The sequence below is a fragment of the Paroedura picta genome, chromosome 15 (genome assembly GCF_049243985.1).
Source record: "Paroedura picta isolate Pp20150507F chromosome 15, Ppicta_v3.0, whole genome shotgun sequence".
NCBI lineage: Eukaryota > Metazoa > Chordata > Lepidosauria > Squamata > Gekkonidae > Paroedura > Paroedura picta.
The window spans coordinates 3503386-3529315 of record NC_135383.1 but is presented as its reverse complement, the minus strand read 5'-3'; the positions used below and the strand labels follow the sequence as shown (position 1 = coordinate 3529315).

The 25930-nt window shown below is 51.6% G+C and overlaps 1 protein-coding gene across 7 annotated transcripts in view; it reads right to left on the bottom strand.

Moving 5' to 3' along the window:
- Positions 1 to 25930, bottom strand: part of AGRN (agrin) — a 162511-nt gene that overhangs the window by 135703 nt on the left and 878 nt on the right. For all 7 annotated transcript variants that reach the window (XM_077312229.1, XM_077312232.1, XM_077312230.1 and 4 more), the window contains exon 2: positions 14291 to 14552. In XM_077312229.1, coding sequence (XP_077168344.1) covers positions 14291 to 14552 — 262 coding nt within the window. The remainder of the gene's footprint in view (positions 1 to 14290; positions 14553 to 25930) is intronic.

Genomic DNA, 25930 nt, shown 5'->3' with positions numbered 1-25930 from the left:
GCTCAGCTAATTATGCAAATGAGGCAGATGTTAAATATTTTCACGCAGGTGGGATTCAGTAACCCTGCCAGGATGCATAGTTTTTTCCCCCGTTAATTCTTCCAGTTTTTCAGTGTTCAGGTCAAAACCAGAAAATTTCTCCTCCCAACACACAGAGGAAGTACACATCTATTTTGATACTGTGCAACGGGCAGGGGCCCCCAAGACAGTGCCCGTGCCCCCTGCCAAGGCCTTCCTTGGGGCCCGCCTAGTACTTTTCCAGCGTGGGTGGGGCTTTTGCCCAGCTGGGCTTGTGATGGGCTGTGCCAATTAAAAGGCATCCTGTTACGATGTGGTGAGCTCCCCCCTATAAAGGTAAAGGTATCCCCTGTGCAAGCACCAAGTCATGTCTGACCCTTGGGGTGACGCCCTCCAGCGTTTTCTTGGCAGACTCGGTACAGGGTGGTTTGCCATTTGAGTAATTACATGCATCAATCCTTTTTCTTTTCTGCAACCCTCCGATATTTTACTTCTCTTTTTAAATTAAAAAAATTATAAAAGAGGGATCTTATTAAATAGAGCAGGGGTAATCAATCAACCTGTGGTCCTCCAGATGTCAATGGACTACAATACCCATGAGCCCCTGCCAGCATTTGCTGGCAGGGGCTCATGGGTATTGTAGTCCATGGAAATCTGGAGGACCACAGGTTGACTACCCCTGAAATAGAGTGTCTGCCTAAAAAGGTGCTATTAAAAAGTATATCCAACCTCACTCCCTGACAATTTGTGGCTGGCTCCGCTCGGTATCATGGTTAAGAGCAGAGGCCTCCAGTCTGGAGAGCCAGGGTTGATTGCCTGCTCCTCCTCCACATGCACCCAGATGGGTGACCTTGGGCCAGTCACAGTTGTTTTAGAGCTGTTCTCAGAGAGCTGTTCTCTCAGAGCTCGCTCAGCCCCAACTACCTCACAGGGTGCCTGTTGTGGGGAGAGGAAGGGATCCGCTTCGGAGATCCTTTGGGTAGTGAAAAGCGGGGTATACAAACCAACTCCTTCTGTGACAGCCATTTTGTGATTGTACTCCTGGCATTGTGTCACTCTACCCCCCCTTCTTTTCAAAGAAAGTAAAGGGGGAAGAGGTCATATCTGTCACCAGCAGATGACTAACTGCATTGTGCAAGATGCTATTCTGCCGCCTCCCCCCTTTCAGCAAACTCCCCCCCCCTTTAAGCCATTCTCTCTTAGCAAAGCGAAGTTCCCGTTCCCTCCAGAACTCTGCAGAGCGACATAGCTGGCATTCCAGCGAGGCGAGCTTTCTCCTTCCTCTTACCCACCTGACCCCAGGACGTGCCAGAACAGGTAGGGAGGGAAAGCAGTTTGTCCTGGGAAAGAGAAGCCGGGGTGGGAGAGAGAGGCTATAGCTGTTTTTGCAGAGGGTTTTTTATATACATACTAGGAAAACAGCCCGTTGCATCCAGGAACGCCACACCAGTCAAGGCCTGAGACTTCTATGGATTCCACAGAGTTAGGGTAGCTTTTAGGAAATGAAGTTAGAAATCCAAAACACTCCCCAATTTGACGGCCGCCTCCACTATCGAGTCCTTGGTTGGTCTTCCTGCTCCTGTCCTACCAATAGCACGATGGCTGATATCGATTTTAACCCACTTTTCTCCAAAAACTTTAAGTCCAAGGAATTCGAAAACCACCTTCATTATGCCTTCTGTGACGATGAAGAAAGCCCACCTACTTTCTCCATTTGCGTCCTGTCTCCTTTTCCTATCCCCAAAAACCTCGCTAGCCTTTCCCTGAAACAAAGGTGCTTTGGGGATTCACCTCGGCCTTTCCCCAGGGCCACAATATTCTTTTAGAGGCGAGGTGGCCAGGACGGCACACGCTGTTCCAAACGTGGCCGCGGGGCAGATCTACGGAAGGTCTTTCTGCTAACAGGCCATGTTGTAGAGGACGCCAAGGAGGGTAATTCGCAAATTGTTTTATGGTAAACGGGAGCCAGTTACAGGCAAGACACGGTCTATAAAGACAAGTTAATGAACGAATTACACTTTTCACGGTCATTCCTACACTTGCCCCAAAGAGTTCTTTAACAACAGGCTGATGGATCGCTGTTTTCTGTCTCCGGGGAATTTTGAGCATGAAGGAGCATTCAGCGAAGCACAAAGGCGCACATCCTACCTGCCTTAGGAAGCTGTACAGTGCCCAAATACGGGCTGAGTCCCCCTTGGGAAAACTAGGCTGGGTTTCTCTGGATCCCTTCCCTGTCCCCCCCTCCCCAATGAAATACCACCTAGATTCTCCTCTCTGCTTGCATTTCTAAAGCTGTTCAGAAATTCCCCCAGCCACTGCTGGTCTTCTCCCTCACCAACAATAAGCTCATATTTCTTCCCAAGGCTCCTTTTTCAAAGTTGGGAAAGCCCCGTCTCCCATAATGGGTGTCTAGCTCAAAGCCTGCATGCTGTTTTTAAACAACTGAGACTTACTTACGGGGGGGGGGGGGTGCGCTCCAGTCAAGACATCCAAGCCCACCTCTACGGGGTCAGTGACGGGCTACGTGGCCCCGGCAAAGGATACTCCACAGATCTAGCCGGCCCAGGTCACTGTAACTTCGTTGCGACTGTCCCATCAGCATAGTCACATAATTTCTCAACAAGGAAAAAGAAGAAGTGTTGGGGTTTTGAGACTCCACTTTTCACTGCCTGAATGGGCCTTCCCTTCTTCTCCCCCTGACAGGCACCCTGTGAGGTAGGTGGACCTGAGAGAAACTGCTCTGTGAGAACAGCTTCTAACAGGACTGTGATTGGCCCCGGGTCATCCAGCTGGCTGCATGTGGAGAAGAACAAGAAAGCATGGATGGACAGACTGTGGCTCTGCGGATATCTGTGGATTACAATAACCATGAGGCCCTGCCAATCAGTCATGTTGGCAGGGGCTCATGGCAATTGCAGTCCATGGACATCTGGAGAGCCACAGGTGGGCCACCCCCTGTCCTAGAGTCTCCGTGATGCCTGTTTGTAAGAAGAAGGCCATCTATCTAAAGCAAATAATTTACTAGCTGGCTACATTGGGGGGCTGAAGTCACATCATTTGGCGATGCCTTCACTGGGCGTCAGGGGAGCGTTCCTCGGTGCGCATACAAGAAGAACAAAGGGCAAACTCTGCTGAGATGGGACGTGCTTTCCCTGTGCCCTGTGAAGAGGGTACAGGTGCTCAGCACAATGCGCGTACAAGGCTGGAGACCGCTCTGAACTTGGAGCTGAATCCGAGAGGCGCTGCTTGAAGGACCGCGGCTAGCACAGCAGCTCATCCGCCAGACTCTTCAGCAGGCCCCCAGGTCTGAGAGCCCCCCCACGAAGCTGCCTTGAACCGGAACATCTAGCGGAGAACCCACCACTTGAGATGCTTTCCACGGCAGGTGCCGGGATGTGGCCCCTGAGTCACAGAAACCAACAGCAAGGTCCCTTGGCAAGAGCTCCAGCAAGTCCCACAAAACCTCCCTCTTCCAAATTGCTGGACATTTGCACACAGACGCCAAGCCGGCTTGCCTACCCCTCAGCTCTGACACTGAAGGCAAACCACTGGGAACGTTCACAGCTGCCCCCTTCCGCCCTCTTCCTCCGCACCGCGGCAGAGATCACACCTAAAGCCGCATGCGCCAGCCAGGCCGAAACATCCCTGCCCTAGCTGCGAGAGGAATTTGGCAGCCTCTGGCCACTGGCCCAGAGTACAAGGAGAGAGGGATTTTATACCCCCACGGAGACTCGGAGAAAGAGAACGCAGAAGAATGTCAACATGAAAGAAGAGGCGGGTGGGAGAAGACCCAAGGCCTCCCACTAGATCCTGTGATGTTCCCAAAGCGAGCCAGCGGGATCTAGTGGTTAAGAGAGGCAGACTCTAATCCGGAAAGCTGGGGCGGATCCCCCATTTCTACACAAGCAGCCAGCTGAATGACCTTGGGCTAGTCAAAGTTCTCTTAGGGCTGCTCTCACAGAGCAGTTCTCTCCGAGACCAGAGGCGCTCCCACCCCGCCCCCACCTCTTCCACTTGCTGAATGCAGCTCTGGCTGGCGCTCCCTCGTCCCAGGTTTTACAAAACTCGCTTAGCAGACAAAGAACTGAAGTTAATCAAATTATCTGTCTTGGAACCGGAGTGCCTTTCCCCCACCCTCCAGAGCCGCCAGCTGTTTCCTTCGCCGTGTTTATTATCCTGCCAAGACGCAGTCTGCAGAGCTTTATTAATCACGTCGGGCATTTCTTGGGTCATTTTATACCACTTCCCACTTTGAAGATGTAGGACAACTCTCCAGTTAAATGATATGCTAATCATTTTGCCAGTTAATGAGATTCCATTCTGCAGGGTCTGCCCCCCCCCAAAAAAAAATTATAACAACTATAGCAAAAAAAACCAAACAAAAAAAACACCAGTGAGATTTAGCATGAACAGTAGGAGTTCTAAGAAAGCGGGCTGCAGCTTTCTTGGAAGAAAGATTTATTTTCTGCAAAAGCTAATCGAAAACTTTCTTGACACCTGCTGCTTTTGCTTAGGGGGTTCTCTCCCCCCCCCTTCCTGGCCATCTAAATCAAATAATTTACTAGCATACGTAAAATCATGAGATTTCAGATATAATAGGGGGGCAAGAAAGAAACCGGATCTTCTCAGATGTTACCAAGCTAGCTTTCAGGGCTAAGAGCCTGGAGACAGATGGGCGTGTGCCACAAAAGGAGGCCGGTGGTCTATGATCAAGTTATTGGGAGTAAAAAGCCAGCCCAAAGTCAGCAGTTTGATAAAGCCAGGCTGGGCCACATGATTTGTGTTGAGCTAAAACGACCGTTGGTTAACTTACCGTGATATGGTCCTTCTCCTTGGGACCAGGAGGACATCTTGGTTAAAGTGGTGGGAAAACACCCACCGAGATGTCCTCCTGGATCTCGAGGGAGAATCTGCAGTACCATCCTTGGCCACAGTGAGTGATGGAGCTGCTGAATCTCAGGCCCAAGAAAATCAAGCCAAGTTCTACTGCCAGTCTGAATAGACCACACTGACCTTGATGGGCCAACGGTTTGATTCAGCATATGGCAGCTTCATAGGGACCTTTATGGGTATTACATATCTTTGCATCAGGGCGCTCCGGGGACTCAGGCGGAGAAAGGACTCTGCCTACGCCTGCCCCCTGAGCTGTTCCCAACCAACAGGGCCTTGAAACTTCTGTGAGCAGAGTGTTCGACCAATCGAATTCGCCACTCAGGTTTTCAAGGGGTAGCAAGAAAAAAAGGAGGCAGTACATTTGACTGAGCAGGGAAGCAGCAAACAAGCACACACTCGCCCCCACCTGCTCTCCTCTCCCACTCGGCTTTGTAGTTTTGCATCCAGAGCGCCGACTCGGGGAATTAAGCCAATTGAGCATAAATAATTGAAGCGGCTCGAATCGTGTTTCCTTGCTAATCAAAGAAAGTGGCTCCGTGGAGCTGAGGCGGCTCCCCCTCCCCAAGGCAATGGGGGTGGGCAAAGTATGAGAGGCGGTGGCCAAAATTATAACCCCCCCCCCCACTCGAGTCAGCCTCCTTTAGACCTTTACTTAAAATGGGTGCCCCCTTTTCTGCCAAGCCCTTGTCTCTGGTGCCAAAATCATTCTCCAGGTTCCCTTCCATGGATTCCAGGAATGCAGAGCATACAAGTGGTGCTTCTATTATTGGGGGTGGTGGCTGCATTTCAGATTTGTCTGGTTTGTAGAAAGATCCATCCTGACCGTTTATGGCCCCAATCTCTGGATTCAAGTATCCACAACTTTGGCCATGCTGAGAGATACCTGGATAGTTAGAAAAGCTACAAACACAGAGAACACTTCAAAGAGTGTTCTGCCGACATGCACTTCAGGGCATGGTTGAACAAAAGGCAAGTCCAGGCCAGTTCCGAGAAGACGCCTCGCCCTACAGGGACCTCTACCTGGCACTTCAGGGAGATACGAGGACGTAAGCGGTTGTGCGTGGCTTGTGTGCCCAAGCACACTTCTCCAGCTGTTCAGAGCATCTGTTGGAAGAGGTGTGCTTGCACACGAAAGCTTAGCTCTTGCATCAAACTTGGCTGGGCTTGAAGGAGCCCCTGGACTCGAACTCTGCTCTGTCTTAGACTGCATCAGGTCCTCAGTCTATCAAAGTGGGCACTGCCTCCTCAAGGGTCTCAAGCAGAGGAGTTTCCCATTGCCCACTACCTGATCCTTCTAGCGGGAGATGCCAGGGTTGAAGCTGGGACCCTCGCATGCCAAGCAGAGGCTCCGCCACTCAGCCACGGCCTTCTCGGCTTAAACATTTCACGCTACTGTTAGAGAACTGCAAAGGGAAGGGCCCACAGTTTAGTGGCAGAGCATCTGCTTGGCCCACCAAAGGCTCAGGATCAACCTGCGGCATCTCCAGTAAAAGAACTCAGGAGCAGCTACCGGGAAAGACCCAAGCCTGAGACCCCAGAGCAGGGGTAGTCAAACTGCGGCCCTCCAGATGTCCGTGGACTACAATTCCCAGGAGCCCCCTGCCAGCATTCGCTGGCAGGGGGCTCTTGGGAATTGTAGTCCACGGACATCTGGAGGGCCGCAGTTTGACTACCCCTGCCCCAGAGAAATGCTGATCTGAGTGGAGCAAAGCTCCCTGCAGCCTCGTCTGCTTTTGAAACCAGATCTCCCGCCTTAGCCTAACCACGGCACCACAGCCTAGCATAATATTTAGCCCTTCGCGGCTACGTTACACCAGTCGCAGCTCCCAGCAAGTACTCACGGCAGGCTCGTAACTTAAGTAAACTTGGACGCCGTGACTGGTGACCGTTCCAAGTCCTTCAGCCTCTTAACGCTCTTTTCTCCCCCAGACGGGATGACGCAAGCAGCCCAGCCAACGGCCGGCCGATGCTCCAGCCCACCTTCGGGAAGCCACAAAGAGGCTCCCGGCCCCAGTCACTTTCTCCGCCTCTCACTGAAGCACAGCTGGAGAAGCGGGCAAGGGAGGGCCAAGCACATCCCAGGAGCCAGCGGAAAAGCTTCCTTCCAGGAGGAGCAGAGGTAGCCAGACTCGCACGCACGGAGCGACCGGTGACCCTCGTGGTCCTGACCCAACGGACCGTTAATACTGGCTGTTTTTCTCATAAGAGGAGCCATTTCGGGGCCGGGAGACAAATCGACTTGTGGAGCTCTACCCCGCCAAGGGTGTGGGAAGGGAGGTGGAGAGAGGCAACTGGCTGGAAACAAAAGGACATCTGGGCCGTTAACCGGAGACGACGACTGCTTCGAGGATCCCACGCAGAGGAAAAGAATACTATTCCACATGCCAAGACTGGAGGGAACGCAAAAAAACAGACGGCCGCTGCATGCGCACAAGATTAAAAGGAAAGACGGGCCTTCCTGCTGCTACTGCCTCTGCAAGGAATGGCGGTTGTCTTCTCCTTAGACAAAAGCACGGAAGATGGTCCGTCAACAGCCGTCAGCCCTAGAAGCAGAGCAGAACAGCTGGCCGACCTCAGTGCAAACAGAACGCTGGACCAGAGAAGCCCTTGGTCTCATCCAGCATGCCGCTAGCTTCCATGTTTACAAGGCAGCGGGCGCCTGAATATCTGCTGTGATCTCAGGCTAGTCACAGTTCTGTTAGGTGGGGCCGAGAGAGCGCTGAGAGAACTGGGACTGGCCCAAGGTCACCCAGCTGTCTGCCTGTGGAGGAAGATTAGAGGCCACTGCTCTTAACCAGGACACCGTGCTGGAAACTAAACCGAGTTCAGCTCCTCACGGCCATTCCCACCACTGGGGCAACTCTCCAAAGGACAAAGCGTGCCTCCAGATGCCACTCAGACCCCCACCCTGCCCAACAACAGCCACAACAAAAAGGCCTGTCCCTTAAATCACCAACTTTTGGGGAAGTGCTCAATCGTCCCGCAGTGCAAAACGGCCTGGCTCTGTTGCCCCGTCCACCGACAAGACAGCCCCTTGTAGAGTTCCAGCCGAAATGGGCCTCAGCGGGAGAACCTCGTATTTCACGACCATTTCACAGCTGCCGGTCAACTTTCTCACCCCCCTGAGGCCCAAGCAGAGCGGATGCTGGGCGCCTGAGTGCCAGAGTCCCCCCCCCCTCCAAACAACACCCCCTCCCGCCCTCATTTCGGGAAACAAGGCCTGCGTTCCTTCGCTTTGCAGCCGCCACAAAAGACTGAGGAAGGATTAAGAGGAGCGAACCTGTTTTCCAGCAACCCCGAAGCTCTGCAAAGAGCCCGGATCCTGGGAAATGCGCGGACCCCGGCTTCACCGACCACTTGCCCCGTGCCAGCAATTTCCTTGCTCTGAGCCACCCCTCTGGGAGCCTTCTTGCAAGCTCTTCAAAGGATTCTGAAAAGGGGAATTTGGCACGGGCGGGCTGGGAATGACAAAAACCGCTCCCGTCTTAAGAGTGTTTCTGTGGGGAGCAATGGAGGACAGGGAGGAAGGAAGAAAAGAGCAGGCAGGGAGAGGGCAAATCCATCAATGGGAAAGCACACCCAGCACCCGTCCTAAGAGAACTGGATGGGTGTAAGGGACAGGGCGTCGGTCCTGAGCTGTGGAGTCCTGAGTTCAGATCCTTGTGTGGTCATGAAGCTGACCAGTTGACCACGGCACTGTCTTGCAGGTTAAACTGCTGCCCCATATTTTTTTCCAAGATGAAGGGTGTCATAAATGCGGGTTCGAGCCCTTTGGAAGAAAGGTGGCTATTCTTTTTTACGAACTCAATCAACACAGAGAGGGGGTTTTCCGTGTGGGTGTCGCAACACTCTACAAGCGCCGTTGGGCTGGGTAGTTGTGCTTCCAGACAATGCAGAATCCCATCCCACCTGTAAGAATATATGGGAGATATGAACCACACACCTGCACTACTCCAGTACCTTGCAAACCCATTCACATGAGAGCACCCCTAAGGAAGGGTGGAAGCAGGCTTGTCCATGGGGCATAGAGTACCCATGGTAATGTAACCCCTTGAAAGGGTGTTTTTTTTTTTAGGGGACCAAGTTTTTTTAACATAAGCATTTATTTATTTTGCAAAAGCAACTGATTTTTAATAAATGCTTAGAGAAATCCCAGGTGGGGGATGGTGTCTGGAACAGAGGAAGTCTTAACTCTGTGTCCCTAATTCACTTTGCTCCCCCTTGAAACGCAACAGCTTTTATGGAGGGTAAATTGCACACTGAAGGTTGTAGCACTGGTCGTCCCTGTTGCTTCAACTCGCCTTAAAGATGGCAGCATTTTTTGCAACCGCTTAAAAAGAACGAAAACAAAACTTCTTTCTCTCTTTTGCTTCAGAAGTGCTATTTTATTCAGATGCAATTTTTTTGAAAAAGATTAAATTTAAAAATGGACTCAATTTCGGGTGAAAATTTAAAAACGGATGCAATTCTCGGGTGCAGATTGAAATCGAGCAAAATCATCCGCTAAGTGGATTTAAAATGGATTTGTAACTGAGCGATAGCCCCGCACAGAATTCTTCTTCAAGTTTCGCTGATCAAGTAAGACGACGTGGCCTGTCCGGACGGAGGTTACGTGGAGTGATCTTTAAAAACAAAAATGGGAGAAGGAAGGTTTAAGCAGGGAGGAAAAACCACGACAGGATTAGACGTCACCTGGGTCTTGGTGGAATCAACTCCTCTGTACCTTTAATTTTCTCTCTCTCTCTCTCTCTCTCTCTATCCCAAGTGCTAACGTCCACTCAAGGCCGGCCCAGCCACTGAGGCAAAATCAGCCAATATCCTTTACGTAACAGATTTTAGGATATCGCTTCTGAAAGATCCCGAGCAGTCAATCACTTGGTTTAAGATTGTGTGCCAATTGGATAAAGGTACCCAAAAGTTTCTGCTTGTTCCATTTAAAAGGAAGTGGAAAGAGGAAAAAAGAGGAAAATCCGCAGCGCTTGAGGCCTGAGCTATGCAACCGATCCTGAAAGGAGTAAAGCCCTGCGACACAGGTGCGGTGTCTGTGGCACAACCCAGACTGAGACCAAGATGAAAGATGCAATTTGCTTGGCATAAGGAAGCACCTTTTAAAGACCATAGATGGAAAGTGTACAGATCTGTTCACTGAGAGGCTTAGGAAGGGCATCAGGCCTGGCGGGATGACACCGCTGCCCGTTCTCACAGGGGGCATTGAGCTGGCGGCCTGACGCAGTCATTCAGAGTACACCGCTGAAGGTCAGAGAAGCAAAGACCCAGAAGTAAGCAATGCCGGGCAGAATAGCAGTCCACCACAGCTTCTGTGCAGGAACAGTCTATCTGAAGAGCAAGGAGGCCAGAAGCAGTCGCTTGAGAGGGACGTATTGAGTCTTAGCCCCAGGTGCTGGTTTACAAGGGTTTTGAATTCAGAGGCTGCCTTAGATGCACCAACAGTACAAAATGCCTCCCCTTCACACGTGCGCCCAGCCGTAATGCAACCATGCTCCCAGAGCACCCACAGCTAAAACTTAAATGATTTTGCCTCTTCAAGAGGCACATCCACAATAAAGAGATATACTGAAACAAGCTACTTTTACATTTAGTTATTGTTTAATTCCCAAACATTTCTGTGACACAATACTCATAAAAAGGCCCTGCCAGTCCAGAAGCAACCAGCTCTACACAGGCAGCCCCCATCAAAGAAGAGAAATTCTCCATGTCAGACGCCATGAGGATGCGCAAATACAGAAATTATCAGCCTGCTCTTCAGAAAAGCCACACCCCTGCACGAGTCACTGCTCTACCTGAATATCTGAGAAGCCACCTCCGTTAGGAGAGGAGTGAATCATTCTGCCACGTTTCCAAAACTGGGTGAGACGGGGATCAACTCCTGATGAACTATAATGGCCTAGCCGTCAAAGGAGGCTGCCCATTGTGCCTCTACCCAAGAACCTGTTCTGAATCACAAAGCACACTCAGAGAATCATCAACTCCTCCAGAACCAAGGCAGAAGGCAGCTCTGCTGGTGGAGATATTCTTAATGCCCCAGGTTCAATCCCATTGACCTCTTCTGCCGAGACCCTGAGAAGCAGACCTGACTCAGTAGAAGACAGTGTTTAGTTCCCACCTACATAACCCCCCCCCCCCCACACACACACACACTTCCCAGCGATTAACGCAGCCTCAGATAAGATCGATTTGCTCATCCCCTCCCTGGCAGGGTTCAAAGTCCCCATGACTAAGGAGAGCAAAGACACAGCAAAGGCAACTGGGGCGGAAGGAGCGGTGATAAGGCCGCTGGGAGGAATGCACGCTCTCCCCCCCCCCCCCATTCTTTTCTTTTAATTAAATCTGCACTTCCTTCCACAAAGCAGAGGGAGAGTCAGCCTGCAGTCATCTTGAGCTGTACTACAAACACCGGAGCCCCTTCAACAACTGCAGCTACCTCGGAAGAGGGATCCGAGGGGCCTGGGCCAAGGGGAAATGGCTGGAGCGTTAGTCAAGCTTCCGATGAATGGACTGTAAAGGGGGGGACTGGAAGAGAAGGGTCTCGATGAGGCTGCCACATGCACGGGATGGGGGGCAGGGGCGCCAGATCCAGGCTGGGAAGGTCTCTCCTGGAGATTTGAGGATGGGAAGACAGGGAGCTCGGTGGGACCCCCCCTCCCAAGCAGCCCTTTTCTCCAGGGGAACTGGTCTCTGAGTCTGGGGAGGAGCTGGAAATCTGGGGGGTCTCCAGGCCTCCACTGGAGGCTGGCATCCCTAGGTCTTGATCTGGACTAAGAGCCAGACGGTGGGTGATACATTTGCCTATTCTCAGAATTTGGCTGAATTGAACTCAAGGCAGCACTCCCCCCCCCCCTTTTTGTTAAAATTATGTTACATTTTTCACATCAGCATTGCAATTCATACAGGACGAAATCGCAGGATCCTAATTCGTCACACGTCAAGGCAAAACTAAGGACAACCTTCACCGCTTATGTGAAAAAAGGCTACATTACAACGACCACCCGACATCAGAGAAACACAACTCTCTGCACAAGTGGCCGTTCTAAGGATTCCTCTCAAACCCACAGCAACTCATGCAGGGGAACAACGGGCAGCTTCCTCTGAGGCCAGCTATCTTGCTGCACGGCTGTAGCAGAAATATTTGAGTGGCCCCCCCACAGCCCAGGATGCACACAAGGTTATACGCTCCATCCCTCCAGCAGACGCTAATCAGGAGGCGACCAAGCCAGAGCAACAACTCAAAGAGAGATGCAACGGGCTCCCTCCTCTGTACGTGGCTGTTGCTGATATACAACGGGATACTCTCAAGGCTCCCCCTCAGAAGTTGCAGTAAACACATTTCTTCACTTCCCGCCAGGGCTTCCCACGGCACCCAGCACTTCTCCTGGTGTCTTGATTGGATGAACAGACTTTTAAAGACAACGTTGCTTTGGCAGCCACAGCGCAACGGCCGGCTGGCTCCGCCTCCAGGGGCAGCCATTGTTGCGCCCACGGCCCAGCGTCAGAACTCCAAAGGTGTTTGCCGGGCTCAAAAAACTGCAGACTCCCATTTTACGTCTACCCCATCTCTTAAATGCATGAGGCAGCTGGAGTTTTTGTTTTGCAAAAACCCAAGACAGCGCTCAAAAACACGAGAAGCCGTCCAACAGGCATCAAACGATCCAAAGCGGGTAGGGAGAGAAGACACAGATAGCGAGTGGCAGAAGAAGCCAACCCTTCAAAGAATTTGCACCAGTTTCCTGAAAGAAACAAGAGGTGTGGGGGGGAGCTTGTTTGGTCTGCCCCACGGTGCCCGGGCAAACACAAACCAGGCCCCACGTCTCAGAGCTACTCTGCAGGCCGTCAGAGACGCCGGCCGTCTCCAAAGAATCCCAAGCTTCAGACCTTCGCAAAGGCTCAAGGAGAAGCAGATATTATCCTAAGTACCCATCAAGAGTCCCGGTTGGCAACTAGGTCAGAACAAGAGCCGTCAGAGAGATGTCTGAGAGAGCTCTGAGAGAACTGTGCCTGGCCCAAGGTCATGCAGTCGGCTGCATGTGGAGGAGGAGTGGGGACTCGAACCCGGTTCTCCAGATTAGAGGCTGTGGCTCTTAACCACAACACGCAGTTCAGGTAGAGAACTGGGACGGTTGCAGACCAGGGCCGAGTCTTCCCATACAAGCAGTCCCTGCCCTCCAATGCCAACTGCGCCATCTCATCCACTCAAGGGGCTGCCAGAAAGCTAAAAGACCTCTGCCGGAGCCTTATTTCATTTCCCAGCAAAGTCCATCAGTCACGTCCTCTGCCGCCATGGCTCAGAGCAATCTGAAAAGCTCTACAGCCCGCGGCAAAAGGGCTGGAGGCGAACGCCAAGGAAAAGAGAACCGAGCTGCAACATCTGCGATATAAAACTGCAAAGCGTCCCGAGTTCACAGTGTCTCCGAAACATTATTCCAGCTGAAGCGTAGCCATCCCTGGCACTGCAGCGACAGAAACACTAATCAGGGCTGCGGGTGCACCGAGCAGGCCCAGAAGTGCAAAGCCGGCCCGCTTCCCCGTGTCTGTTTCCAATTTTTTAGAAATAACCGTTTTGTGGCTCTTCCAATTGCAAAGCCAGGCTCGCCGAAATTGGAGGAGCCAGACTCCCAGCAGCTGGCTGCAGAGGTTCGATTCAAAACATCACGTCTCTCATCCATACGCCTACAAAGGTGAGCCTGGAAGCCTAAAAGCAAAGGCTGGGCTCTCCGAAGACAGAGCAGGGCTGCATTCGATCACTAGAGCTCTGCCTAGCACCTGACCCAGCCCCAATTGTAACCAGCCTTGAATAGCAAGACCAAGATTTTCAGGGTATTTTGAGAGTCTAGGCTCCCTTCGTCAGATACAAGTCGTAATGGGCATCTTTATGCCCTTCTGCCTCAGTCAGACGGTGGGAAGGATGCTGCAGAGAAGGAACGCAGGGTGCAGAGGCACAGTGTGCATAGCAATCAGCTTGATTAGAGCAAAGAGGAAATGCTTGGGTGTAGAAAATAAGCATCTGCTGTGAGATAAAAGAATCCCAGGTCCCTGTTTAGCCCTGGGGCGTTCATGGTTCTCAGGTGCGACTGGACCGTAATTGAGCAGCCCTACTGCAGACAAACAGGGCTTCCCTCTGAAACAGCCTTAAATAAACACTGCCAGATGCCGAAGGCAGCCCAAAGGAAAAACAATTACACACATTTGCTCATCCGGAATAATTTATATAGGCTCCAGAGCCAAAAATGCCTCAAGTTTAGAATTTGGATCGCTTGGGGCAATCGTCACTTGTTCAACACGGTGCACGCAAAGCCCTTAGCTGTACCGAGCCCCAAAGAGTGTGCTGTTCTGAGCTCCACTCCCAAACCTGCGCTAGACTCACCTTCCACGCAGTGCTCCACCTCTTCCAGGTTGCGCAAAGTAATCCTCATGAGGCTGGAGTTGAGCATCAGCTCGTTCCTGTGGGCAGGCCACATGTGGTGCGGGGCCGGGTTGACAAAGAAAATCCGCGTATCCCCCGTGGAGACCTGGTTGTCACAAATCAAGGGGTCCCCGAACCCGCCGATCATCACTTTGTTCCCGCCGTCCAAAAGGATCTCGTGAGTCACAACTTCTTTGCCTTTCAGATACCGCCAGACCCTCACCTGGAGAAAGACAGACAGACACTTATTATGAGCCCCTCCACTAGACGCTTAAATATCCAACCCCCCCCCCCCCGGGGAATAGTTAATTCCTTACGCGTCCGCCGGAGCAGGCGATAGCTTCTAAAGCAGGGGTAGTCAAACTGCTGGCAGGGGCTCATGGGAATTGTAGTCCATGGACATCCGGAGGGCCTCAATTTGACTACCCCTAAAGGCTCGCTGGGAGTTATGTTTCATTAGCTCCATTGCAAAGAGGCAATTGTCCCAATTTTCCAGCCCGTTTCCTTTTCCACATGCCGAATTCCCCCCAATGAACGTGCCTTTCTATGTTGTTTTTGAATCAACAGCAATACCCACAAGGTTTCAAAGAATAACTCACAACCAGCAACCCAAAGCAAACCCGGATTAGTGAGGAAACATTGCAAAATCCCAAAGAACTTAAAACGGTCCTATCAGCTCATTCCTTGTTAACAGCCACTTCGGGGTTCTACGGTGTGGGTCTTATGAAATAAAACAGGCTCTCGCAACGTGGCCTTTTGGGTGGTGGCACCAGACCATTTTTTGCTTTCCCCCGGCTTCTTTGCTGACCTGTTGACTTCTGCAATTCGCCTTGCTTTCCTTGGCCTAAAGATACTCCAGTGGTATTTTCTATGCAAATTTTGGCACGAAAAATGATTGGCTTAATTGTTGTTGCACGGCTAGTTTTATGGATGTCTTTCACGGCTGTGATTTCATAATTTATTGTCATAACCCAAATGGGGGAAGCTATCTGAGGAGTATTTATGGTCAAAGTTATGGGGCATAAATATTTTAAGTCAATAAATGCAGGTGGAAATGAAGGCCAGCAGACAACTTGGCTTGCAAATTTTCACAGCGAGATCAAAGCAGGTAACCCGGATGTCACACCTCTGCAAAGAAGAGTGTGAGAGTGTTCCACTCTACAGCCATGAGAACCTGGATTCGAGTCCCCCATTCTGCCACGAAAGTGAGTGCGTGACTTTGGGCCAGTCACGCACTCTCTCTCCCGGCCCACTTTACTTCGCAGGGTTGTTGTGACAATAAAAGGGAAGAGAGGAAAACTATCGACGTTGCCGTAAACTCCACCGAGGAGCAGCTGGTTAAAAATAGGAGAAATTCTGGCTGTTCTCTCACTGTCTAAGTAAGAGACACAGACACAAAATCAAGGACAAAGCTGAAATCCAAGCTGGGGGAAAAAAAACTTAGGGCCAGCAACCCAAAACGGAAATGGAGCCGTCCCTCCAGTAGAGATGAAAGCTCAGGCCCTGACAACATGAGCAGAGGACAGACCAGCTGCTGGAGAGGGAAGGGGAGGGGGAGAGGGATGGGACCCCGAGACAGAATTACAGGCGGGCCATTCCATGGGGGGGGGGAGAGGATCCGAAGCAGCCCCTCCCTCAGCAGGATAGCTCTGCCCTCACACATGTCTCCAAAATACAAACATATGCAGTTAAACCATAGGGGCAACTCACAAATCAGGTTAACATTTCACCGGGTCTGAAATGCCTCCTGTCCGTCCTGTGCTGCAGGAGGATCACATCAAGGGTCCCCAACGCGGCGCCCAGGGGGACCAAGGTCCCTGGAAACACCTTTTCTGGCACCCACTTTTAAAGCAGGCAGGGCCAGGTAGGGTTTTCCCAGCAAGGTTTTGGCTTGCCAGTGCAGATTCTCAAAACAGCACAAGGCTCTTCCCTGGGTGCCTGAAGGTAAACTGAGGAAGCCATTTTGTGGCTGGCTCCGCCTCCTGCAGCTGCCATTTTTGGGCTCTGCCCAGCATGGTAGAGTGGCTAAGAGCGGCGGTCTCTGATCTGGAGAACCAGGTTCAATTCCCCGTTCCTCCATGTGCAGCCAGATGAGTGACCTTGGGCCAGTCAGTTTTTTCAGGGCAGGTCATGCAGAGCAGTTCTCTTGGAGCTCTCTCCACCCCCATCTACCTCACAAGGTGACTGTTGTAGGGAGAGGAAGGGAAAAGTGTTTGCAATCTGCTTTGAAACTAACAGCATTAAGCACCTCGTTTCTGCTGGGAAGAGGGAAAGAAATCTTGTCCTCCGGCCATGAACCCATCTGGCTTTCAAGCAGCAAAGCTTTGTGGGGATGCTTCACTGCAAGAGCAAACACAGCTGCCAACGGTGGCTTCTCCCGTCCAGGACAAACCAACCCTTCCCAGCTTTTCAGTGTCAGTAACTCTGCCGGCACGTAAGACGGACTTGGAATCCAAATCGGGCCCCAGCAGGGTGGCCGTACCCCTTCCAGGGAGAAGAAAGGCAGGGGCTGCAGAATGCAACCAACCCCCCCCCCACACACACACACACACACACACACAAGATTTACTGTGCTTCAGTGGAAGGCGGGCAAAGTCTTCTCCTCGACCGAGTTAAAGATTTCCACCCGGCTTGCCCAAGAGATCATCCTGGTGGGGCAGAAAGGATTTTGGCTGGACACCCAGGGCCCACAGTCCCGTGCCATCAAAGCCCTGCTGAGACGGTCGCTGGCAGTCTCCCCTTGCAAGGCGGCGCAGCCAGACAACACGGGACGGCAACAGAGATAAAGAACTGCTGCTAACTGCGGCAGAAGATGCCACGTTCCGACAAGAGCACAGACCCTTTGCTGTGTGACGAGAACATGGCCAAGGCTAGCCCAAATGGGTCAAGACTTGGAAACTAAGTGGGTTCAGCCCTGGTCAGTAGTTGGACGGAAGACCACTGAGGAAGCTCACAGTCCCCACGGAGACAAGGGCAATGGCAAGGAACCTCAGGACATTTCCCACTTCAAAAGGCCCACAGGGTCATCGTAAGTCAGCTACAGCAGGGGTAGTGAACCAGTGGTCCTCCAGATGTTCGTGGACTACAATTCCCATGAACCCCTACCAGCATTTGCTCGTGGGAATTGTAGTCCATGGACATCCGTAGCCCCTGAGCTATAGCACTTTACCTCACCAGTAAGCAAAAAGGGCAAAGGCAGCAGGATGCCCCTGGGACTACATGCTCATGCTCAGTACAGGCCTCAGTAAATCCTAGTCCTATAACACTGCTTATTGGATGTAGCGTTGCTTGCACCTTCCTATCTGGAAATTCTACAAGAAGCTGAAGCAAAAGGAGCACACGAGAACATGTTTCTTATTATTATTATTATTATTATTATTCGATTTATTCCCTGCCACTACCTGGCCGGCTCGTGGCGGGTTACAACACAATAAACTTAGACATTTTTGGTGGTTTTACTCAGTATTATTTAGTTCTTCTCCAAGGTTTGTTCTAATACCGGGGCTGCTTCTGTGCTGGGCGGAGAAATAACAAAACATTCCTTCCCAGCTCCATTTTGGGACCGGGCACCCTCCTTAAACGTAAAGCAGCCATGCGCCAGCGATGGGCAAGTATCATACCGCTTGCTCAGCTGCAGCTGTAAAGCTCACCCAGCGTGCCCTGCTACAGAAGTCTGCCAGACGCAACAGGAGTGCCCCTTTTATTGTACCGAGCCCGTGTGCAGGCACCCAGAAGCTTCTACCCAGAAGTATGCTGGCAAGGGCTCATGGGAGTTGTAGTTCATGGACATCTGGAGAGCCACAGTTTCCCCCCCCCCCTGCATTTTAGAGGAAAATCCTTGTGATGGGAAGAAAGGGGGGCAAAACCCACCCACCCCACCCCACCGCCTCTGGCCTTTGGAGCAGCAGCTTTCGACTCCCCACAACCATCCGACCTTGTCTTCCCCTAGCGAAGGCTTCATCTTCTGCAGAGGACTGGCCTCCTGCCAGCTGGCAGAACCACTTCAAGGTAAAGGGAGCACAGGAGAAGGGCATGGGCCTCCTCTTCTCCACATGCACAGACTGCTTTTGTTTGTGACGCCAGCAAAGGCCCACATTTCTCCCTCTGGAAGCTGAGGAGGAGACGGAAGGAAGAGAGACGGTGGCCTCTCAGAGGGCCAAAAAGGGGAGAAACGAGTACGCACAGTGGCCCAGGTGAGACAGGCAAGCAGCAGGTAAGGAATGTGCCAGGAACGGTGCCAGCTCAACCCGCTGCCAAGAGAAGGCGCAAACCTTTGCTTCCCTCCCCGGTCAGTGTTCAGAACCTGCCTGCTGCCAGCTGTTTGCCAAGCTACGCCCTGCGGCCACATTTCACCCCACATTCAAGTCGAGGCAGAAAGCAGAAAAGCCAACGCCGAGCGCCCAACCTACTTTCTGTGCAAAGCAGAAGAGAAGACAAGGGGCACGGCAGAGGAACTCCTGGGCAGGGTTGGGTACTGTTCCCCCAAAACCAGTGAGAGGGGGGGGAGATGATGCTTCCTAGGGTGCCAGCCTCCAGGTGGGACATGGGGATCCCCCAGAATTATAGCTCCTCTCCAAGCAACAGAGATCTGTTCCCCTGGAGAAAAGGGCTGCTTATAAGGTGGACTGGATGGCATTACACTCCATTGATGACCGTGACCCACACCCTGCCCTGTTCAGGTTCCAGGCCCGAATCTCCAGGTTTTCCCCAGCCTGGAGTTGGCAACCCTCATGCTTCTACACTGAGCTGCAAATTTTGCAAAGCCAAAGTTGGTGGGAGAACCACTTACCCATTCTGTGTAATCCGCCTTGAATCCAAAGGAGAACATTAGATCAAAAATTTAAAAAATGGCACGGGGGTTTTCCATCAGAATGGCGCTCACACGTCAGGTTAAATCCATTTTGGCTCTGATCCCCACCACCAGCACCACCACCACTCCTGAATTCATAACACCAAAGAGCCTTTTTAAAATATGAAGACACTTCAAGAGAGAGCCCAGAGAGAGGTCAGGAGGTCTCTCTTGCAAGCCGCGATTTTGATTCCTTGCGCTTCCAAGCAAAGGAATAAACTGACGGGAGGGAAAGGTCACATGCAATTCGTGGGCAAAGACACTGAGCCCATCAAGGGCAATTAAAGCACAGAGGCCTGGCCAGCCTGTTAAGAATGCTTAAAACGATCCCAAAGGAAAAGGAGAACCAGTTCTGAGAATCAACAGCTACATGAGAGAGGGACAAAACCCTACTCCAGAGAGATTTACGAGACGGTAAGAGGCCAAATGGGGGGGGGGGAGAGGCTTTAAAAATAATATTTAAAATTTAAAGTAGGGCTGGGAGTGTCGGCTAATGGATGCCGCCCGTCCATTACCTCAGGATGGAAAATTCCAATAAAGAACCGGAGGAAATTAAGTGCAACCACTGCACATAAAAGGGCCTGGGGCGGAAAGGTATGGATTGGGGCGGAGAAAAATAGCTTTTTTTCTTACCTGGCTTTTTACAATCCTCTATCCCTCTATCCACCCCAGACACCCTGTGAGGGAGGTGGGGCTGAAGGAGCCCAGGGTCACCCAGCTGCTTGCACGTGGAGGAGGGAGAGGGAATCAAACCCGGCGGTCTCCCAGTTAGAAGCCACCGCTCTAAACCGCTACACCAAGTTGGCTCTTGGCATGTTGTAGCCTGATCTCAGAAGCTAAGCCGGGTCGGGCCACGGAGGAAGGCCCTGCCCAACCACCTCAGCTTGTCACTTGCCTTGAAAGACCCATGCTGTGGACACCGGACGTCAGCTGCGACCCGTCTGCATTTTACACATGCACACATGAATCAAGACTCAGAGCTTTGCCTGCACGCATGCACAGAGAGGCCATGGAACGTCCGTGAAAACTCCAACTGCTCCAGGTGGGAGAACACCAGCAAAGGACCTCCAGCAGGTATGACAGCCAGCAGTTATAAAAAAAACACAACTTGGCATGTGATGTGATTAAACCACTCAAAACTTATGTCCGCAATTACTGTTTTTAATTGTGCCAGGAGGGAAGAGCTAATTTCTTCACTTAGCTTGCTTCCCCCATGCCAGCTGCAGTGGAAATCCTTCCTCAGGCTGATTGACAGACAGCAAGACCCAATGGAACGGCACTTTTACACCACGGCTGTCCACACAAAACCGTGATTTGTAACTAATCACGGCTAGTTCAGCGGTCTGAAACCAAGCCACCAAACTAACTGCAGTTAGTTAGGGTCCATGAACCAAGCTGGGTTATTAGCCTATTCAACTCTTTTCCAACTGAAATGGAGTCCAACAGCATCTTTAAGACCAGCAAGGCGTGAGATGCAGGGAGGCCAAGAGGAGCCGGGAAGAACTAAGATTCAGACTCGAGCTGAGCATCTTACAAGACCAACCCAAGACAGAGGCTCAAACCATGCCTGAAGTCTGGACCCAACCACTACCAGGCATAAAAAGCACCTCTGTATAGCCATTTTCCGCCAACGTCCTTCCTGCCTCACAAAGCACCACTGGCAGTTCCACGGAAGTGGAAGTGCTTCATCCTAAGCGGAAGCTGTTCCAAAGAAAGGCTCCGCCTCCTTAGCACAGGCAGGCATTTCCGCTGCTCGCTTCCGACACAGAGAAGCAGGCGAAAAACCTTCGTCAAGAGTCCCAAGAAGCCACCCTCTTGATTCTGGTCGCTTAGTCACTCCAGAGAAAGGTGTGATTAGCCAGTCTCCCCTCCGGTGTCTGCCTTCTGTCCTCCTGATTGCTAATCAGCCAGCAAGGAAATTAAGGGCCGGGAGCGGTTTCCGGGGCATTAGCTCCCATTTCTTTCATCAGCTCCATCGGGCTTAGCTCACAAGCTTAGAATTTAACCAACTTCAGCACAAGGAGGAGAAGACCTTTGGGATCTTCTGCTCCAGCCTCTCGGCCCCGGGATAAACATCTGGGGTGGGGGGTTGCAGATTGCTCCATGAAATTGCCCCAGGCCAAGTTGCAGTAATAATCACAATAACTAAATAAATAAAAAGTCCAAGCACAGAGAAAGTGACACACGATTATTTTTCCTCTTGGGCCTTCCTGTGACGCAGGTACAATCCCCAAGCCATGTTTGAGCCACCAGCAGCACATCATTTCTCGGTGGTCCCCCCAATAGCTTTGGCAGGCCCACAGTTTTATGCCGCAGTAAGGTCAAGGACTGCTTTGTCACCTACACACTTCACGGGCTCTTTATAGAATCATAGAGTTGGAAGGTGCCATAGAGGCCATCTAGTCGAACCCCCTGCTCAACGCAGGATCAGCCCAAAGCATCGTAAAGCATCCAAGAAAAGTGTGTATCCAACCTTTGCTTGAAGACTGCCAGTGAGGACAGTTTATACCCCAATCTCCTTCCAAAACAGTCCAAGTAGTATACGTGGATCAGGACAGAAGGCGGCAGGCCCGGGAAGCCAGACAAGCAGGGTCAGTACTGGGATGGGAGACCACCAGGGAAGGGTCTGCAGAGGGAGGCAATGGGGAAAGCAAACTCCTCTGCTGCTCCCTTGCCTTGAAAGGGGGGCTCTCCCCATAAGTCAGCTGTAATTTGCCTTGCCCTGACCGGGGGAGGCCAGGCAAATCCGATCCTGTCAGATCTCAGAAGCTAAGCAAGGTCAGCCCTCACTAGTATTTGGATGGGAGACCCCCAAGGAACACTAGAGTCATGATGTGGAGTCAGGCCATGGCAAACGACCTTCGAACGGCTCTTGCCTGGCTGCAGCCAGCTGGGTGTCCTTGGGCTAGTCGCAGTTCTGTCAGACCTGTTCTCATAGAGCAGTTCTGCCCAAGCTCTCTCAGCCTCCCCTACCTCTCAAGGTGCTTGTTGCAGGAAGAGGAAAGGAAGGCAACTACAAGCCGCCCAGAGACTCCTTTGGAGCAAAAAGCAGGGTATTAAAAAAAAAAACAGCTTCTCTTCTACTATGGTGTTCAACTGCCTGAATGTCCAAGAAAATGGACCAAAAGCCGTTTCCTAACAGAGTTACGACTGGCCTGCCATCTGGTGCAGATCTGATCATCCCTCTTTCTGCACTTTGGCTGAATCCCAGATTTGGCTGCCAGGAAATCATTTAGTAGGCTCCACCTTTCACCTACAAAGCTCTCAAAGGAGACGGACCCGTGTACCTGCAAGGCAGCCTCTCCTATCGCAACAGCTGTGCTCACCTGTGCTGTGATCAAAGCCTTCTGAAGGTGCCACCCTGCAAACAGCTAACATGGGCAACAGCCCAGTCACACGCATTTCCTGGGGACAAACTGGACTGCCCGAGGCTATCTGTGGCTGCACAGACTGGCAAGCAAAATTGTTCGGGAAGGCGTTTGAATTAAAGGAGCAGCAAGAGAGGGCTGGCTGAGACGCAGGGCCCCTGCTTGGCATGCAGAAGGCCCAAGGTTCGGTCCCTAGTTAAAAAGGACGGGCATTAGGTGATGGGAGAGATGGAGAGCCACTGGGTCTCCATAAGTCAACCATGATGTCGTGCCACTTCCCACCACCACATCTGCCATTTTGGCAAAGTAGAACCTCCAATGCCAGTGACTGAGAGACAAGGACAAGAGGAAGCTTTGGCCTCTGTGTTCGACTTGCAGCCCTTCCAGGGGGCGTCCATGAGACCACTGTGAGAAACAGGATGCTGGACTAGAGGGACCTTTGGCCTGATCCAGCAGGGCTCCTGCTGTTCGGAGAAATACATAAGATCTCTAGCCGGAAGATGCCTTTAGACTTAAACCAGAAAGAAGTCGAAGGATCACTGAATTGGAAAGAGCCAGAAAGGCCATCTAGTCCAGCCGCCTGCTCAGTGCAGGATCAGGCTCAAGTACTCCTGACATGTGTTTGTCCAGCCATTGCATGAAAACTGCCAGTGAAAAGAAAGCTCACCACTTCCCTAGGCAGCTGATCCCACAGCTGAACTACTCTTACTGTTAAAAAAAAAGAACCCAAAAGATACTCAAATTACTACTGTCTCTTACAGGAGCAAACCCAGAACGGAATTCTCAACAAGTAAAGCTCTAGTCCCTGATAGCTTTTTAAGCTTTTCCCCAACAGAAAACAAAGCAAATTTTAAGACAACTTGCTGTGCTGCAGATGTTTGGGGCTGGGCTGAATTCCCTTAAAAGCGGTTTTCAAAGTCACTCCCTCCCGGGGGTTAACCTCGCTTTTAAAAAAAGGTTACTCGCCGTCTAAAAATACATAATTATGCACTAAAGTCTTTCAACCGGCCCAATGAAAAACATGTGTCCCTGTCTTGCAGAGCATCTTGTTCAGAAATTAAGGGCGTGGAGGTGTGTGTGTGGGGGGAGGGACAAGGACTACAGCACAAATGCCTGTATAAACACAGATAGATTGTTCAGAGTGATTCTCAGATCAGCTTTCCACTGAACGGAGATAGAAGGGGGTTTTGGGGAAGGATGCTGGAGAGAAGCAGAGCGGCTGGTCTCAGATATGCCTTGTAGCGTCAAGGTTAAAAACAGGAAGAGTTGGGTGGCATGCTCCTTATCGAATGTATCTGTGCGGAATCCGGTCCAATTCGGTGCTGTCAAAGGGAGCGATCTGGTCTGCATTCTCATTTTCAATTTTTGGAAGCAGAGCAGTGTACAGCAGCCTCAAAAACACACGTTACCCTTTAGGGTGCAGTTCATCCCTCTCTTCAAATACGCACTTTACAACCGAGATCAATTTGAGTGCAGAAATCTCAAATTTGAGATGCCCAGGGTAGAAGCTTTTGGGAGTCTGTCAGATAAAAGCAGGACTTGGGTCTCTATGCCTACTTGGGAGGCTGGACTTTCCAAAGCACAGACGCCCCCCCAAAAAAAGTCTCATTGGTCACTAAGGCACTACTGGACTTTAATCTAGCTCTTCTACCCAAGCCGGCTGGCCACCTGAAGCCAAATCTTCAGCGAATCGTCCACTTAAAACATCAAACCGAGCAAAAGCTCGGAGCTATTCGCCAGCTACAGGATCACAGCTGCATTTAGTACGACAGTAAATTAAGGAATCTCTGCAGCCTCCTAAGAAGTGCACCATACCAAGGGAGCGATCCCCAAACTGTACGCTGCAAGGTTCCTAACTAGCTCAAAGCATTGCTTCCTCCACACGAGAGGTCGCCTGGTGCCATTCTGCACGCTTGCCCATGCCGCTGCTGCCTCTTTTCCTCACCAGCTTCTGAGGATGGGCAATTCCATGCAGCACCTACTCACCAGGCGTGATCAGAGCATTCGGAGACTCTCGGCTTAAGGGGCTCAGTAGCTTTACCAGCGCTAGGTTGAGTTTATCACTTGACAGGCACAAGGGTTGTGCTCTAGAATAGGGGTAGTCAACCTGTGGCCCTCCAGATGTGCATGGACTACAATTCCCATGAGCCCCTGCCAGCAGGGGCTCATGGGGATTGTAGTCCATGAACATCTGGAGGGCCACAGGTTGACTACCCTTGCTCTAGAACACAAATCACAGACTCTCCCTGAGAGACTGGGATCCTCCAGGCTCAAGAGCAATTCTTCTCACCATTTAATACAAATTTTCTCAGCTGCAGGGGGGTGGGGAGGAGAGTACTTCCGGTTTTAATTTAGACAGTGGATGGCCACAGGTACCAAGTTTTGGGAAATGCTATCGGCCAATAAGCAGGGGTGAATTTGTGCTTGGGACTGCCCTGTAAATGTTGGCGAGAGCTCAGATCCCCAGGGATACGCACCATTTGGTGTCATATATAAGACAGCCCCCTCCGCTCCAGCTCATGGGGGCTTGCTGTGGTTTCTCAGCTGGGAAGAGGATGGCCCAAGCATGCTCAGAGGTACAATTGCTCAGAGTCCCTATTTCTCACTGAAAACGGTGCCAAGAGTCATGTTCATCTTCAAGCGACCGCCCAGGAAATAAGTGGGGGCTTGCCGGCTGACACCCAAGCACCTCACGTCACCTGGATTGGGACCTTACAACAGTATCCCACAACCCCCTTCCTTTGCACTGGGATCACAGGGATTCTTATACTGAGCGCTTCCTCACCCAACCCATAATTTGCTTTTGGGACTGATTGCCACAAGCACACCGGGGTGGCCGCCAATGGAGAGAGCTTCTCAAAAAAGAAGAGTGGACTTCATGGGGGGGGGCAGATTTCTGTTTAAATTAGCCAATCTTTCCTGTGGTGACAGGCCACAATCCACTCCGGGACACCCTGCCTGGCAGGGCTACTCTGGAGTAAAGATGGGCTGCACGGACTGCAGCAAACTCCCACTTCTTCTTGTGACTGGCTCTGATAAGAGCCTTTAAACCTCACCCAGCTCAGCAATTAAATAACTCGCCCCTGGGGGGCTGAATGCTCAAATGCTCAGCGGTGAGTCAGGCAGGCTCTCATCCTGCCGCACATCCGGTTCATCTTGGGGGGCTCCCGGGCTCTGGCTCTTCTCTCCTGCTGCAGACACACTAACAGGACGACCCGACTAAAAAAAAAGTTGTGCTTTAACCCAAAGCTTGGGACACACACACACACACACACACACAGAGTTAAGCTGTGCTTTATTTCCATCCGAGTGGGGGCAGCAGAATGGCAGCCATTCAAGGGGCCCAGCGGTCCATTTGCACCCAAATGGGCTTCCAAGCAGGAA